At 45.8% G+C, this 18,677-nt stretch overlaps 1 protein-coding gene across 4 annotated transcripts in view; it reads right to left on the bottom strand.

Moving 5' to 3' along the window:
• Positions 1-14,857, bottom strand: part of Nat10 (N-acetyltransferase 10) — a 42,206-nt gene extending 27,349 nt beyond the window's left edge. For 2 of the 4 annotated variants that reach the window (XM_050147126.1, XM_050147129.1), the window contains exons 1-8: positions 14,712-14,857; positions 11,123-11,245; positions 10,669-10,760; positions 6,859-7,030; positions 5,522-5,644; positions 3,747-3,808; positions 750-864; positions 546-653 (exon numbers count right to left, since the gene is read on the bottom strand). In XM_050147126.1, coding sequence (XP_050003083.1) covers positions 546-653; positions 750-864; positions 3,747-3,808; positions 5,522-5,644; positions 6,859-7,030; positions 10,669-10,760; positions 11,123-11,230 — 780 coding nt within the window. In that variant the 5' untranslated portion in view covers positions 11,231-11,245; positions 14,712-14,857. Of the gene's footprint in view, positions 1-545; positions 654-749; positions 865-3,746; positions 3,809-5,521; positions 5,645-6,858; positions 7,031-10,668; positions 10,761-11,122; positions 11,246-14,524; positions 14,668-14,711 lie in introns of those variants that run through there. The other 2 variants (XM_050147127.1, XM_050147128.1) reach the window with 2 other exon arrangements.
• Positions 14,858-18,677: the final 3,820 nt, after the last annotated feature.

The raw sequence follows: 18,677 nt of genomic DNA, 5'->3' as shown, positions 1-18,677 counted from the left end.
ATGCTAACTATCAAAGCATCATGGCCCAGAAGCCATTGAATGAAACTAGCCAGTCACACCAGCAAACACAGAAACATGTCTTGGTGTTTCCATTCAAATTGCTATTAGCATATATCCAAGCCAATCCCAGAGAGGATTCGCAGTAGATGGGGCATTAGTAAAGGAGCCAGAAGCCCCTTCCCCCACTCTTGTATATAAGTCATAAGCAAAAACTTTTGTACCAGTCGGGCACTGGTGGCACACGCCTTTAATCCCAGCACTCAGGAGGCAGAGGCAGGCCTGTGAGTTCCAGGACACTAGGGTTACACTGAGAAAGCCTGTCTAGGAAAAAAAAAAAAAAAACAAACAAAACACAACAAAACCTTTTGTATCACCAAACTTAGCTGAAATTAAAGAACACAGAATAATCATTCTCTACCCATTTAAATACAGCCCATTCCCACCACGGCTCACTGACTGAGACAACACAGCCCCGACACTGTAGAGCTGACACGTCTTTCCTTGTGTTGTCAGTATCAGCACGGGAGCCCCAAGTGCACACGTACCTGGTCCAGCGTCCTGCAGCAGTCCACCAGAACACCCACAGGCTGAGTGTCCTGCAAACTCTCTTTCAGTTCCTGCAGCTCCAGAGCAGCAGGGCTGAGCATCTCGTCCTATCAGAGAAGAGAAAGCAGTTTGCCCTGGCCTAAGAGCTCACATGGAAATTATACAACATCCTCCAGATCCCAGTCCCCCTAACCCCGACTCACTGGGGCCTGAGGAGGTAAGGCTTCAATGCTGGCCATGTGGGAGGAGATGGGCAGGATGTTGAGCTGGTCATCAATGACAAGACACTTCTTACAAGAGGCCAAGGAGAGAATAAACCTGTGTGACACAGCAGCTGCAGTGAGGTGACAGGAAAGGCAGGCAACATCTAAGCAAGACTCAAGTTTCTTTAGGAAACACCAGAGTCAGAACCCAGGTAGAGCTCAATGAGATGCTTCAGCCAGCTCTGCAAGTCACCTGAGTGTATTTATACAGGAAAACCTAGGACCCTAGACAGGAGCTCCCCTGTCAGCAGGCACCCACTGCTCTTGGATCATTTGGCCCACCCCTTATCCAAAGCTCCTTAGCAATAAGGCAGCTGGGACTCCAGATCCAAGCCACATATGGTCACCAGTCATACAGAGAAACACAAACCCAAATCTGCCTCCTGTCACGGGAAGAAAAAAAGCAAAAGAGGGGAAAAAGGCCCTCTTAATTTTCCATGCACGTGCAGCGGTTTGAACAAGAATGGCCCCATGGGCTCATCCATCTGAATGCATAGTCATCAGGGAGTAGCACTATTTGAGAAGGAAAAGGATTCCTCCTTTTTGGAGGAAGATGGGGGCGGGGGGAGGAGCTTTGAGGTTTCAAAAGCCAACAGCAGGCCCATCCTCCTTCTCTCTTTGCCTGCAGATCAAGGATGTGGCTCTCAGCTACTTCTCCATGGCCAGGGATGCTGCCATGATCCTGCCATGCTGTCTGCCACGACGATAATAGACTAAACCTTTGAGACCCAAGGAAACCTCTATTAAATGCTTTCTTTCATAAGTGTTTCCTTGGTCATGGTGTCTCCACGGCAGTAACAGTGACTAAGACAGCAAGCTTTTAAGAGCCTCTTGGAGGCTAAGAACTCTTGCTCTTGTAGAAGTCCCAGGTTTGACTCCTAGCACTCACACGGCAGCTCACAACTGTTCAGAATCCAATTCTAGGGGATCCAGCACCCTTCCCTGACCTCCACTGGCACCAGACACACCAGACACATGTGCTGCACAGACATGCATGCAAATAAAACATTCATAGACATAAAATAAATCTTAAAAGAAAAGGGGGGGTGGGTTAGACAGACTACCAGCAGTTAAGAGTGCCTGCCACCCTTCTAGAGGACCCAGGTGGGTTTCCCAAGAACTTTTGTTGGGTTGCTCACAACCACCTGTAACACCAACTTCAAGAGCTCATTACCTCCTGGTACTGTGGGCACCTGCACACACACAAACACGCACACACGAACAGAGAGAGAGAGAGAGAGAGAGAGAGAGAGAGAGAGAGAGAGACTCTCTCTACGTTCACAGGCACCTACTCTAGTCATCAGCATGCAGTTGTTCCTCTCCTGCCTATATCATATTCAGCTTAAGTCAGAACAACCCCTGAGCTTGTTAAGGCCTGGAGGGTTTCTTAGCCTCAGCAGAACTGAGCTGATGGTTCTTTTTTCACAGCGACTGTTTGGTGCACTGGGGTTTCAGCACCAACCCTAGCTCTGTGCACTCAGTGCCAATAGCACCTCTACTCCACCCTCCCCAGAGTCAAACGTCTCCTGATATTGCCAAATGTACCTAGAGGGCAAAGTCACCCCCAATAAAAAACTACTGATCTAGACCAAAGCTTAAAGCAGTAGTTCTCAGCCTTCCTACTGCTGTGACCCTTTACTAGAGTTCTGCACGCTGTGCTGACCCCAACTATAACATTACTTCATAACTGATTTTACTACTGCTATGAATCATAATGTAAATATCTGTGTTTTCCGGTGGGCCTGTGAAAGGGTCATTCTCTCCCTGCCCCATAGGTTGAGAACCAGTGGCTCAGTGTGTTTCACTGGCTATTTAGGTTCTTTAAAAAGGAGGCTCCAGGGGAAAATAATCGGTTAAACACGTTATAGCTCAATGGTTCTCAGTCTTCCTAATGCTGCAACCTTTTAATATAGCTTCTCATGTTGTGGTGACCCCCAACCATAACATGATTTCATTGCTACTTCCTACTGTAATTCTGACAGTTAGGAATCATAACACAGATATCTGATGTGACTCCTGTGGGGTCGACAGTTACTGTTCTAGCTGCTGCAAAACATTTCAGGGGCTCCAACAAACTCATAAAATGATCAACAGTTCCCAGACTTAACTGGACAGAAAACCGCCTTACCACAAGGTCCCTCTTAAAAGACTAGTGCTCTAGCTGGACAGTGGTGGCGCACGCCTTTAATCCCAGCACTCGGGAAGCAGAGGCAGGCGGATCTCTGTGAGTTCGAGGACAGCCTAGTCTGTAGAGCAAGTTCCAGACAGCCAAGGCTACACAGAGAAACCCTGTCTCAAACTCCCCCTAAAAAAACCCAAAAATTAGTGCTCTCTGAGATGCCTTCTGGGAAAGTGATCCAAAGCAGCAGCTCTCAACCAGGGTCATGACCCCTTTGGGACTCTAATGACCCTTTCACAGTCATCTAAGACCACTGCAAATATCAGATATTTATATTACAATTTATAACAATCACAAAGTTACAGTTATGTAGTAACAGAAATAATTTTATAGTTGGAGTCCCCACAACATGAGGAACAGTACTGAAGGGTCGCAGTATTAGGAAGGCTGAGAATCACTGCTCCAGATAAACCCCCCTTTGGGCAGAACAATAAGCTAAGAGCCAAAGCTGCTCAGATAAGCAGCAAGATTTAAGTGCAATTTCTGGCCCAGCCCTCTCTCTTCATCCAGTTGGTTTTACAAGTACAGGTGCTATCAGGATCTCACTGTTAGCTGGATGAACACTTGGGAAGCCGAGGCAGTGAGTCTTAAGTTTAAGGCTAGCCAACGCGACAAAGTAGAAACCTGTCTCAAAACAAAACAAGCCTTACTTGGTTTCGAAAGCCCTCTGATACAAGAGCAAATTTGTTGGGTCCAAGATAGAAACATTTCTTCCATTCTGATTCCCAGCAACTGTTGGAACTGACCTGCAGACCTACCTCTCATTAAATCTTCCCACCACGTCCTGATGGGCCTCCGTCCTGTACCTGGAATGCACATCCTAAGGAAAAAGTGAGACAATATCCATTGACAAAATCTTCTAAAAGCAACATAAGACCCCACCCTCGGCAACGTCAGCAAACCTGTGAGGACTAAGGCCGCCCCTCTCTGCTGTGCTGCACCAGACACCATGTGCAAGGTCGCTATCCCATGCCCTCACCTACCACTGATGCCCCTCACCTACCACTGATGCCTTCCACGGTTCCTCCAGCACCACAGCACGGCTAAATGTACATGCCAACTAGTGCCAGATACGCTGCATGTGCACTGTAAACTAACGGAATTCTGTCCGCAAGTAGTGTATGATCAACAGCTAAAGACAAATAAGTGTAACAATGAAACACAGTGCGCTGACAGCGAATGAGAAGACCTACTTACTCAAGGTAGTCAGGGAAGGGCTGTCAGAAACGAGAAGCAGAATGGATGAGCAGGAGCAAGCACAAGAGATGGAATGAGTAAGTAAACTAACATGGGCACAAAGTCGTCTATTCACTCACTCACAAGTGTCTAACGAGTGCTTCATGCATGCCAGGTGGACACAGCTGAGTCTGCTCTCCCCAAGTCCACCAGCAGAGGACAGACAGAATATAAACAATGTCTGGGAGCTGTCAAGTGCTCTGAAGAAACACAACTGTAGTGACTGGAGTAAGAATGGCCCCATAAGCTAATATATTTAAATGTTTAGTTAATCCAGCTAATTATACAAGCTAGAGTATTCAGAGAGGTGGAAGCCTCGGCTGAAAAACTCCTCAGTAAGATGGGGTTGTAGGCAAGCCTGTGGGGTGCGTGTGGGAGGGCTCAGCCCATTGTAAGCGGGGCCACCCCTAGGGGGGGGTTCTGGGTTCTGTAAGAAGCAACCTGAACTAGCCACTTGGAGCAAGCCAGTAAGCAGCATCCTCCATGGCCTCTGCATCAGCTCCTGCCTCCAGGTTCCTGTCCTGACTTCCTTCAATGAACAGTGACATGGAAGTGTAAGCCAAATAAACACTTTCCTCCCTGACTTGCTCCTGGTCAGGGCATTTCATCACAGCAACAATAACCCTGACCAGGATGCCAGTCATCAGGCAGTGACTCTACTTGACAAGCACATTCCAGAAGGAATATTCAGCCCAAAGGCCCTGGGGTAGAAGTGCCAAACACGTCTGAAGGTATCAGGGGGCCTTTAGTGGCAAGTGTCGGTGGGAGTGAGTGGTATACACAGCCTACAGGTTGAAGAAAACCCATCTCACCAGAAAAACAGCTCACTGGATGCCAGAGCCTATGGCAGCACTATTCCTGAGCCACTGGGTCCCAGGGATAACTTTAAACTTGCTTCTTAGGACAATGACCCGGCCAGACAGCCCCACCTCCTCGTTGCCTTGTTTAGGAGGGGCACTAGCTCCCCCACAGTTTAAATTCTTGCCAGACAGAATCAACTATTCTTTGCTGCCTCTCAAAAAATGAGTGCCAGCAAGGAAATCTACACACATCCCTCTGTGTGAGACACAAACTTAGGCTCAAGTCCAGCACTCGGGGCTGAGGCAGGAGGATCAAGGGTTCAACACCAGTCGTGGCTATAAAGTGAGACTCTGTATCACAAAGCAAAAACAACCAAAAGCTGCACTGCACCTCACCAGTGAGGGGATGGAGCTGACGGGCTGCTGTGCGTAGCACCCACTGGAGGGGCCCACACGACAGCCCAAGCAGAGCCCTGTTAGTCAGGAAGCACTCTTACCATGGTCATTGTGTAGAGCTGCTTCAGCGAGGTCATGGTCCGTAAGAGGATGACCACCAGTCCACCGCCTTCTACTGTCTCCACAGTTCTGGCCAGCAAGTTCGGGGTTAATGCTTCAAAATCCTAGGAGAAATCAGAGACCTTAGAAAGGGGCAGTGGTACAGCAATGAGGGCTTCGGGCACAAGCCCAAAACCTCACCTCTCACACCTTCCTACCAGCAAACAAAGAGTACCACAGGAGACAGCGCATTCCTGGATTACAGGAGAACTGGGTAATATAATCTAATGAACTATTTGGAAGCAAGTCTTCCAAATCTCACTGACTGTCATTCAATTTCAGAAGTATCTTTCTTTTTCTGGACAATTTGTAGACAAACTGACAAAACTGAACTACACCACATGGGGGCGCTACTGCCCTGTGTATTAAAGTGCCTGATAATGGTGCAGAACACTGAAACCAAAAAAAAAAAAAAACAAAAAAAAACAAACAACAACAACAACAAAAATCAAACAACCACTGAGACACCCCAAGTGGGCTGGAAGCCAGCCTTGCTGGAGACAACTCACTAGAGATGAGGGGGAAAAAAACCCAAGAACTCCTATTCTTGACTTCCCATTCTCAAATTTACATAACCATGGTCCTACTACATATGTGAGTAATTGAATGGAGCTGAGCACAGATGTCTGTCATGGGTGGGTGTAGAAGGAGGATCACAGATATCCAATGAAGTCAAACACTGGATAACAACCACCTGAACTGAGAAATGCGTTTGATGAGCTTGTTGGCGAGAAAACCAATACCAGTGAAGACCTTCATCAACTGTGCTGAGAGGAAGTGTGTGGCTCTGAAGGGCCAGACTGGGAATGAATGTGGTAGGGAGTGGCCGTCTGTGGCTCAGGGCAGGTGGGAGTGGTGTGCAGGTGCAGGGCTGTAACTGGGACCAGGCTAGGCGTTTTAATTCCAGCACAGACCTGGCCCCTAGGGTGACCAGGCTAGACTGCTGGATTGCTGTTTCCTTTTATGAGACAGGAGCACACAGTGAAGGTCAGCCTGGTCTAAAGTCACAATCCTCCTACCTCAGCATCCAAGGGTGTGCACCACTGGCCCAGAACTTCAGTATCAGTCACGGTGGGTAGGAACCACCTAGGATGGTGCAGCGCTCTACTTTCTGCTACCTCTAGTCAGGTGCAGAAATTCTTATAGAAATTTTATATAGGGCAAGTAACCGAGTTTCCTTTTACAAGTGGGCAAGTCTTCAGTGATATCTGAATATGAACTTTCTCTACTTACTGTATCCCTGTTCTCCGTGGGGAATCAGGCAGTCTAAGCCACCCACCTGGAGGACGCACATGCCTAAAGTATTCCCCAGGATCTTGTGGGTTTCATTGTAGTAGCAATAGCGAATGTTTGTGGCTGCTACGAAGAGCTCAAAGGGGTCGTCCTGCTTTATGTTCAAGGTGCCATTCTTTATTTTCTTCTGCAGCTGCCGCATTCTCTTCTTCCGGTGACTGTAATACCACCATCCCAAGAAAGGCAATTAGAACAGGAAGAGAGACTTAGTGATCCTCAGACCCACAGAGCTGGTGGGAACGAGACGCGGCGAGTGCAGCAGGGCTGACTGCTTCACTTTCAGGGGGAAGGACAATGGAGGTGCACTGGGATCGTGTGGGCACGACAGGCTTTGCAGGCTGACAAGATAGCTCAGTGGGCGAATGCCAAGCAAGCCTGACAACCTGAGTCCAATCCTACAACCCAGGCAAAGATAGAGAACCAACTCAACAAAGCTGTCCTTTGCCCTTCACACACGCATAACACACACACACACACACAGACAGGCATGTGAGACACACTTTGGAACATGTGTAAACTACTCCACTATCTATGCTGTAAAAGATGGGTTACAGGAGCAGTGAAGTCTAATTATTTGGCCACAACCAAAGCTTAAAACCAAACCTAGATACCTCACTATCTTAAGTCCGAAACCAATGTTTCCACTAACTGCGCTGTTCCCCAAAGAGCTGGGAAAGATGGGGGCTAGCAGGTTACAACACTCATGGTTCCTAGACAAATCCCTCACTTCTTCTCTGTCCACAGTATGGGTCACGTCTCAAAGGCAGTGTTTCACTAAGAAAACGAAGGATTGAGACAGGATCTAGATATCCCTGAGATATCTAGAAAAGAAGAAAAGTTATCTTTTAAATTTTTTAAAAGAATTTTATGTGTATGGATGTTTTACCTGCTTATATGTCTGTGCACCATGGATGTGTAGTGCCATGTATGTGCTGGGAATCAAACACGGGTCCTCTGCAAGAGCGGCTAGTCCTTTATAAAACAATCCGCGCTTTCAGAATGGTGGTGGCCTCTAGTTGACCTTTTTTTTTGAGACAGGTTTTCACTGTAGTTTTGGAGCCTGTTCTGGAACTAGCTCTTGTAGACCAGGTTGACCTCGAATTTACAGAGTTCCATCCACCTGCCTCTGTCTCCCAAGTGCTGGGATTAAAGGCGTGCACTATCCCTACCCAGCTCTCTAGCTGACAATTTTATACAGCTTCTCTCACTGTCCTGATTGTCTCACCAATCCAGTAAGCTAGGCTGGCCATCAGCACCAGCTATCCACAGGTATATACCACTAACCTGGCTTTCTCATACTGTAAGTAGGTTCTGTGAATCAAACTCAGGTCCTCACGCTTACAAGGCAAACCCCACTGAGCTACTCCCTCCGCTCTAGCTAAGGAAAACTCACTGTTTTCAAACTTTTTTTTCCTTCAAGACAGGGTTTCTCTGTGTAGTTCTGGCTGTCCTGGAACTCGCTCTGTAGACCAGGCTGGCCTCGAACTCACAGAGATCCGCCTGCCTCTTCCTACCAGGTACTGGGATTAAAGGCGTGCGCCACCACCACCCAGATGTTTTCAAACTTAAAGCTAGAACCGAGGTGTTCCTCTGTGGGCCATTACCTCCCATGCTAACTGAGGCCCATGGACAAAGTTACTTCCAACTCCTTCCTTAAGCCCTTTCTTTTTCGTGGTGTTGGAAAAAATCAAGACTGGGAGTCGGCTGGAAGAGATAAAAGAGATACAGATAGATTCCCTACTCTCCTGCATTGTTTGAGACACTGGGATTCTCGGCAATCCTCCCCACCCCAGCCTCCTGAGTGCTGGTATTACACACACATGAGCCACAGGAGCCACGACCACACAGACAGTGGCCACAGAACAATTATAAAACGCGAAACCAGGTAAGTTAAATCTGAAAAGAAAATCTGCACAGAATACTGAGTGCTAACTGATTCCACATCAATCTCTTATTTACTAAACAAAACAACAAAGAGTCAGTCATGCAGTGGTGCGGCCCTTATTCCCAGCACAGGCAAAGGCAGGTACAACTCTTTGAGTTCAAGGTCAGCCTGGTCTACAGAGCAAGTTCGGCCAAGACTACACGGGGAAACTCTGTTTGCAAACAAAAACAAAAACAAAAAAAAGGAAAAAAAGAGAAAGAGAGAAAAAGAGCAAAATTAAAATGCCTTAACCAGAATGCTAACATACACAGCTGGTTTTATTATCGATCATTTAAAAATGCATGGAGGGGCCGGAAAGATGGTTCAGCGCTTTCTGCTTAAGAGCAGCTGCTGCCCGTGTGGAGGGCCTTAAGGGATTCCACAGTAGATGGAGAACCAGCTCCTGCAGGGTGTCATCTGACTTCCACGTGTGTGCTATGGCACTGCATGCCCCCACACCCGCCTCTCTCCCTCTCCCTCACCACTCACAAACACAATATGATTGTAAAAGAGAAACTAGAAAGATGAGAGAAAACATCTACAAAATAAGTTTATTGCCCAGACAGGAAAAAAGGTCATCAATGCACACTGCAGACCAGAGGAAAGGCTCATTAAGAAGAGCTGCAGAGAGATTCAAGGAGGTGGCCGGCAGGAAACAAGGGATCTCAGCCGTCAGTGTAGGGAGGAAATGGCAGCCTCAGCACAGGAGCCTGCAGGGAGACTTGCTGCAGTGTGGGAAGTAGCAGCAAGCTAGGACCTGAGAGTGAACAGAGCTGAGCATATCTGAGGCTAACAAGCCAAATGAGGACCATCAGGACAACCACATGTACTGGGTAGGTAGGTAGGGAAAGTGATGACCTCGGGGTGGGCTGAGGAAGCTCAGGGGAGCCACTAAAGCAGGTACCTCAGAGGTGTAATGCCTACCCCATCTCACACTCTTCCAGAGTTACGGGAGAACTGCCAGGTTTCTCCCACATGACTACCATGTTACTATGAGGTGCCCTGTTTCGGGGCATCTTTCCACAAGAGTTTTGGGAGAAACTGACTTCCATACACTTGCCCTTAGACATATATTTCTACCAGGGAGACAGAAACACATACACAGAACTAGTTCACCATGAAGCACGGAACAGATTCTTAGAGATGAGAGATGATCAAGACAAGAAACAGTTGCACTCTGGCTCCAAATTACTCAGCCCTAAGCAGAACTGAAACCTTAACCCCTTAGGCCCTGAACTGTGCTATTTCCAACAGTCCCAAGGTGCCCACATGTGTTTGCTTTGATGCTCCCCTGCACGTCTTCTGGAAAGGCTCATTTATTTGTGTGTATCTGTACCTGTGCCTGCGTGAATACATGAACACAGGCGTCCGTGGATGGAGCTCAGAGAGCACTGGGTCTTTGGAGCTGGAACTGAAGGCATCTGCAGGAAGCCTGGCTTGTGTGGCTGCTGGGACTGAACTACATACAGTCCATAGGATTGCAGAGCAAGTACTCTTGCCAAGGAATGATCTCTTCAGCCCTATCACCAGGAGTCTGGATATGGAGCCACTTCAGTGGTAAGACAGTGTGGTGATGTAAAAATAACCCACTGCATAATAAACAGTGAACCTATTAAAGACTCTGAAGAGGAGAAAGGGAGCAGCGTTGTTCCCTTAGGCATCACACCTCTAGGAATGTCCCTGAGCAGTGCCATCATGATCTGAAGCAGAAGCAGACAGGAAAGGGGAGGCTGGGAAACACGAAGTCCGCTGTTCTAGGGCAAACACTGGCCTGAGCAATAGTGGTAATCCTCACACACTCCAGGGCTTTTCTCCTGCAGTTTAAAGAGCAGGAACTGAAAGGTGGCGATGACATCCAGAGGTCAAGCTTACCTGCTAAACCCCAGCTCTTTCTTATAGCACCAGAGGACTGAGGGTCGAGCCTTCACGGTGGCTTTGGACAACATATGATGAAGAATAACCACCTGCCAAGAAAGAGAAATCACAGAATCTCAGTGTCAAAGACACCATAGGAACCGCCAGGCCCGAGACCTCATTTGAAAAGCACCAAGGTCACAAGGAAAGAAATAACCAGATGGAAACAGAAGCCATGTCACATAAGCTTAACCTTGAGGTCAGTCCACCATTTCTGCATTCTAAAGACACCGGCTCACCCACTCATAAATCTAAATATAAAAAATTTACCATTTCCAGGTACTGAACAAATGTTCCCACTAGGGACTTTACCAGTCAAGGGGTCCTAACTGCACTGTGTGCTGAAACCTCCAATGGCCTAGGTAACCTGCCAACCAGGTAACCAGAACACAGAGCATTTACCAGGTCTTACCTGATCTTTCCCTCGATCCCCAACTACAACAAAAAGAGACCTCTGGCGCTCAGCTACGCCATTCTCAATGAGAATCCGAATTCGGTTGTCCACCTTTTTCCGGTGCATGGTGAAAGACTGTCACTAAAACGGAAAGAAAGGAGATGCAGATGAACTAAACAGCACATCCGAGTGAGCTGCCTTCTGTGGGGCTGTGCCAGGCACACCTGTAATCTTCATTACAATCTTAATGTTCAAACAGCTCCACAGGTCTCAGTTTTATAATCAGGAAATTAAGGCATAAGAGACAAGTGCTGCAGAGAAGTGTACTTTATATCACCAAGGAATTTGAAGAAAAACTGGGGAAGGCAGAAGCAGGCTCTGTAAGCTGGAGATCAGCCTTGTTTACATAGTGAGTTTAACAATAGCCAGGGATACACAGAGAAACCCTGTCTCCAAACAAAGAAAGAGAGAGAAAGCTAGGCGGTGGTGGTGCAACTCTTTAATCCCAGCACTAGGGTGGCAGAGGAAGGAGGATCTCTGTGAGTTTGAGGTCAGTCTGGTCTACACAGTGAGTTTCAGGACAGACTCCAAAGCCACAGAGAAACCCTGTATTGAAAAAACAAAACCAAATAAATAAAGAATGATTAAGGTAAAAAATGGCATCTCTATAGACTCAAAAGAGTAGCAAGTTAAGTATGATATACTATTTTATTCTACTGGGTTTTGTCTTTAACTGTGTGATGGATCCTAGGCTGACCTTAAACTCACTATATAGTTCTAGATGACCCTAACCTTCCAATCCTCCTGCCTCCCCTTTCCAAGTACTAGGATTACAGGAAACTGCACTCACCACACAAGAGTTTCTGCTATGCTGGCAATCAAACCTAAGGCCTCAGGCATGCTAGGCGAGCAAGCATTCTACCATCTGAGCTGCACTTCCAGCACCATGAACACCATTCTGATACACATACATAGCACAAGGGGGCGTGGGGACCAAAAAAGGCCAAAATGTAATGTAATTTCTAAATAGTGGTTTTTATTTTGATGTTTTTGTCTTTTATGATTTGATTTCTGTAACATTCATATGTGTGGACCAGTCGGAACTGATTGGTGCCTAGCCAGTCAGAGAGAATTCACTCAGCAACTGATGCGAAAAGATGCAGAGACCCACAGTCAGATCTTAGGCAGAGCTTAGAGAACCCTGTGGAAGAGGGGAGGAAGGATTGCAGGACCCAGTGGTGTCAAGGACGTCACAAGTAACCCACAGAACCAATAAACCTGGGCTCCCAAGGGCTCAGAGACGGAACTGAGAACCAGGAAGCCTGCACAGGACTGACCCAGGCCCTCTGCACATATTACAGCTATGAAGTGTGTGGCCTTCTTGGGGGATTCCTAATAATGGGAGCACAGGCCATCTCTGACTCTGCCGCCTGCTTTTGCAACCTATTCTTCCCACCGATTGCTTCATCTGGCCTTAATAGAAGAAGAGATGCCTAGTCTCGCTGCAACTTGATAAACCATGGCTAGCTGATATCCACTGGATGCCCATCTGTATCTGAAGAAAAGAGTGGAGGGGAATGGATGGGATTGGGAGGAAGGAACTGGAAAGAGGGAAGGGAGGAGAAACTTTGGTTGGAATGCATTAAAAGAAAAATTTCACGTGTGGTAAAATGGCTCAAAGAAAGGTGCTTGTTGCCATACATGATGACCTGAATATGATTCCCAAAACCCACAAGGTAGAAGGAAAGAACCGCAGGGTGGTGGTGAAGAACACCTTTAAGCCCAGCATTGGGAGGCAGAGGCAAGTGGATCTCTTTGAGTTCGAGGCCAGAACGATCTATAGAGTGAGTTTCAGGACAGCCAGGGCTGCACAGAGAAACCATCTCAAAAAACACCCCCCACTGTGAAAAGAAGGGAAGAGAACCAACTCCTAAAAGTTGTTCTCTACCTCCACATGCGCTCTACGGCATGCAGCATGCAACAAAACACAACACACACACAATTAAAACATAAGAAAATTAAAACCCACATGTCACTTATAAAACAAACATTTTTCTATACATACAAATATGGGCCATGAGTGGTACATAATTTGCCTAGCTGGGGGAAGCCCTGGATTCAATTTCTCTAGTATCCTCAAAATAAAATAAAATGCAAAACCTATCTGATTACCTAGAACAATACACCAAAGTAAATCAGCAACAATCCCAAGTATCAGAGTGCAAGGCTGTGAGTCTAAAGCTCCAGCACCTGCAGCGTTCTAAACACAATCTCCGTCCCCAACACCGGCTTTAGCAAGCCTTACTCAAAACCACCGCCACAAAGATGGCTCCTGTTTAAAAGGGCAAAGCAATACAAAGAAATCAAGTAGCCCACGGCAGTAGAGCTTCACACTCTGTCCACCCAATTCCACCTGAGCCCCTTTCTTTGCAAATCAGTCAGTTCAGTCTGTAAGTTCTATGTTGCCAGACACATAAAGACCCACAAAAATGAATGGGTACCTAATTTTTAAAGTACTAAATTTTGTTTTAGTAGGTGAGCCCTTTACCAGGAGTTTACCATTACCAGGTAAGGCCTTTGACTATAAAATTTAATTCTAAGAGTAATTTTAAAAAGAAATGAGGTAGAACTCCACAGACAAAATTAAATGTAAAAGTAATAGCTAGAGTAAGGTATCTGATACTGACCTACGGCTACTTTTGCTAGGAAAGCCGAATAGATGAGGAAGGCACTGCTGGACAGAAAGAAACCAAGATAAATAGTTTTCTTTCTTCTCTCTTCTTTTCTTCTTGTTCTGTTCTGTTGGTTGCTTGGCTTTTTGAGACAGGGTTTCATTGTGTATCCGGAGTTGTTCTGGAACTCACTCTGTAGACCAGGTAGGCTGGCCTCGAATTAAGAGATTCTCCCACCTCTGCCACTCAAGTGCTGAGATTAAAGGTTTGGGCCACCATGACCAGCTAGGTCAGCGGTTCTCAACCTGGGTCGGGACCCCCTCACGGTAAGCGCATCGGAAACATCAGATATTTACATTATGATTCATAACAGCTAGCAAAATTACAGTTATGAAGTGGCAATGGAAAGAATTTTATGGTTGAGGAACACAGTATTCGGAAGGTTGAGAACCACTGAGCCAGATAGACCGCCGCTGTATCCATTCCTGTGCACATAGCAAGCACTCTGTGCCAGGGGCGGCGAGGTGCACTGTCAGGCGTCCTGAATGAAACTCCACGGGACAGAGTATAAACAAACGGATATGCTGCAGTACTTAGGAGCAGAAGATTCGGGATCAACCCGCCTTAGTTCAAAACCTACCATTCCTACCAGGAACTGAGCACGTTTCTCTGAAAGCGGTTTTGACACCGACCCACTCTGCACTCCCCCCATTAGAGAGATCCCTGAGTGTGGGAAAGAGTCACGCACCCCTGAAAGTGCTCAAAAACCTTGCCCCGAGGGTGTTTCCGTATCCGAGCCCGGGAGAATCTGTCTGCTGGGCGTCCAGAAAAGAGGCAGCCCGAAGACACCGGCTTCAGCCCAGACAGGGGCTTTCGTCCTCGAGCCTGTCCCGCGGGCCCGGAAAGAACACCGACGCAGCCCTTCCTCAGAGTACCTGCGTCCAGAGTCCGCCCGAACCCAGCCAGCCGCACAACCGAAGTACGTGAGGGCACCGAGCCGCTCCGGAGACCTGCGCGCTTGCGGAGGAGACGCCGACAGCCAGGAGCAGTCGGCGCGTGCGGACACTTAGGCTGCCAGCAGCACGTGCGGACTAGCTCAACAGTGGGGAGGGACGGACCGCTGGTGCCATGGGACCTTCCCTTGCTTCGGCGCTTGGTGATGACGCGGTACTTAACGTAAGAGCTAAAACGCCGGTATCTACTGCGGCTGCGCACGAGCTTCCGGTCGCCATTGTAACCATGCTGTGTACGATTTGCATATGACCCCAGAACCTGGTTCTGGCCGACGGACATAATTGTTTATGTCTCTGTGCGCTCTGCAGCTGGCTTTCAGCCACTGGTATCCGAACTCATCTGGTGCACGTTAAAAAACGCCACTGTAGCCTGGGTGCACGAGACAACAGCTGTTCGAAGCATGGGTGCAGTTTTATCGATCCGCACTTTTAATAGAACATGAAGGCCAGAAGCTTTATTCATCTCACTCGACCCTCCAACCAGAAGCAGTCTGGGTATGTAAACTGTACCCATGACCGTGGCCGCTGTATGTTACAGGTTCTTCTCAGACCCGCATCATGCCAAATGTTCTGAAAATCCAATCGGGGCTCTATTCAATTATCTTTCCAGCAGTTCTACAGGAAGCTCGTCCTTCCACCTCCACAAAAATCCTTAAGTATTTCTGTCTTCTTTTAGTCAAAAGACACGTTAACTCTATATACCCCGTATGTTCCGTAATGTACAAAACTGAATTCCTTCCCCAGTTTTAAATCTACACGTATACGTTGACTTACTTAACAAAACTTTACCGTGACAAGTAGTCTGTTAATAGGTACCAAATGATCCTAGCTTTAATACTTAAGTACTAGAGTTTGAGAAAATAAAACTACCCGAACTGTATAAAGTGGGCAGAGTTATGTTGACACACACCAGTACCCAAAATTTTGAAATGACCCTTAATGTTAGACTTAAAAGCAGTCAGCAAGTTGGCAAGTGTTAGGCTAGCTAATGCTGCAGAAGTGGACCGGACCCACTAGAATTTTAGGCACAAAATTGTGCTTACCTCCTAACCACCTCAAAATTGATGACACCACCATAACACACAAACGGGAAACTGCCGTGAAATATTGTGTATTTCTGATCTACAATATTGAGAGGCAGGGAACAGGAAGTGGACACGTGCTTGGTGGCTGAGCTGTCAAGGCTATGGAACCATGTGATTTTACATAAGGACTGCACCCTCCCCCATCAAGTGGTTAGATTAAAAAGAATTGGCATAAGAGTACTCCGCAAGATTGGAATATCTAAGACAACCAAAAACCTTATTAAATGTATTTATTGAGAGATGACGAGTATGGGCATGGCAATACACACCTGAGGTTAGAGGATAATTTTCGGAAGACGATTCTCCCTTTGACCGCGTGGGTCCCAGGACTCAGAACTCTGGTTAGGTTTGGCCACAGGTAACCTTACCCGCTGAGCCAACTCGCTGGCCTACTATCAAGTACTTTAGTATGAGCTTTGAATTTGAGGGGCTTGGAACTTAGGTGTTTCTAGACAAACTAAAAATAACTAATGACATAAAAACAGTGGAACTGGATTAAGTCACCTTCGTAAGTATAACCAGAGATGAAGCCCATTTACCAAGGGTACTCCTCAGTGGTGACAGGGAACCTGGTATCCTTTCACCACTGCCCTCTTACACCTCAATTTCTGCTAAAACCGAAATGTACCTTCTACATTTCATTGACCCATAAACTCTTGTTCTCAACACTGCAGTGAGGGTCTTTTAAATGGCAGTTTTATTGGATGGCCCACTATCCCGACCCCCAAACAATACACACACCATTGTAAAATCTTCAATAACCTTTCACATGTTAAGCGACAAAAACCAAACATGGAAAACTGCCCATAGGAGTTTCACCAGCAAATCTTGCTAACACTTAAACCAAACAGCAGTCAGTGAAGCATGGGCCTCCTTGATTTTCTTGTCTAGTTTACCATTCTTCATCCATGTATCTTAGTTCATTCATCTCTTTAAATGACGTCTCTCCTGATCATACGGACTAAACCATATTAGATTAACCACACACAGCTGAATCATGCCACTTACCACACATTTGGCCCACTCCACCAGTGTCCTGTTTATTTTTGTCACCACTGAATGGTTAATACTGACCATAACGCCCAAATGTGCTAATAAAGTTCATGTAGTCTCCCTAAAGAAATATAGTACTTACTGGAAATACAAATAAATGTACCAAAATCTGACTGTAAGTGCATCTGAGAAACTGCTTCAATGTCAAAAGTGAAGGAACAAGGCAGCTGCAGGAAACTGGGTAAGCATCAGAACAGCTCAGCAATGTATAGTACTAGGACCAAGACTGAAAGCACACAGTATTCTAGTTTTTTAAAGACCAGACCCAGAATCTTGTCTTCTCTTAACAAGGAGTATTTAGGGAGTTTTCCTTAAGATGTGTGGAACTCACAGGCTTTGCTCAAGGACTATAATCAGTTCAGTTTTCAAACAATTTAACCTAATGAAATTATAAACATTCCCTAGTCTTTCCAGGATGTTTATAAATTCAAATGAAAAAGCCTGATTCAGTTTTTCTAGAGTTCTATCCCATGAACTCCATTAAAGGTGACAAGCTCAAGGCAGTACTGATTGAAGTATAACTAATATTCAATAAAACTAAGAGGAACTCAAGTGGAATACAAATTCAGAAGCTTAAGGATGAAAGGAAGGGTATGAATTCAGTCATTTCTCTTAATCAAATGTACCATCAAAAATATAGCAAACAACAAATTGCCTGACACACATAAGAAGCTGCTCAACTATATTCTGCACTTATAAATTGGTTGTCAGCTAAGCACCTTAGTGAATGAACCTGAGAATAAGCACACATTCTCATGTCTCCTTGACGTCTCTATACAATAGCATTGTATGAGTGCATACATGTGTATGTACATAGATATGAAGACAAAGAACTATAGAAGTTAATTTACTACAATCATTGGAAGGTTATGTGTGTTTTAATGTCAAGAAACGATCAAAAGAAAAAAAAAACTCTTCTTTGAGGAATATTTAGGACCTGCTAATAAAATAGCCCTAACCAAAAAGTAACCAATGACATGCTACTTTAAGAGTTAATTGGTTTTTTTGGGGGGGGGGGGCATTTTCATTATACACGTAGCATATATACATATTGGTAATTTTGCATGTACAAGATCTTTTATATTCTTACTACACTGAGACATGTGTGGCAATCATGTCCCTGTACTCTGCTAAAATACACATTTGACCAAACAAAGGTCTTCTGCATCTAGACAAGTATTTGCATATTACACAAGATACTGAGTATGAAAACTCAGGTCTTAACAGAACTACTTTAGTAGTTCTGTCTAGTGAGGCATTCTTTAAAAAAAAAAAAAAGTCCGAATTCAGACATTAAAAAACTTTACACATTAAACATGTAATGGTAGAATAACATCTAATTAGATGGTGTCTTGAAAGGATTAAACAACTCTTAGAGGTCGTCAAACTACACATTGTACATATTCTGCTCTACACTGTGTAGAAGTCTGAAACAGAACACATTCTCCACATTCACATCAGAACTCAAATTCAATACGGAAGAACTTTACTTTGATTTTGCTTTCTAAATATCATGAAATTATTTTTTACACATATCAAATTTATATAGTACTTCAAAAGCCCATCATCTAGAGAGTATCTAACAGTCCATGAATATTTTATGCATCCCACTAAAATACAGCTAACATATGGTTGTGGTACATCCCAGGCAGATGTCATTTAAAGCACACAAGGGGAGGTGCTGACAAAATACTCTTGGCAAAAGCAAACCGATACCCTTTCAATATGATGTACCACAACCACACAGGAG

Source organism: Alexandromys fortis, unplaced genomic scaffold, assembly GCF_014885135.2.
Source record: "Alexandromys fortis isolate MF-2015 unplaced genomic scaffold, M_Fortis_MF-2015_v1.1 scaffold_12, whole genome shotgun sequence".
Taxonomy (NCBI): domain Eukaryota; kingdom Metazoa; phylum Chordata; class Mammalia; order Rodentia; family Cricetidae; genus Alexandromys; species Alexandromys fortis.
This window is presented reverse-complemented; position numbering and strand designations above follow the sequence as displayed.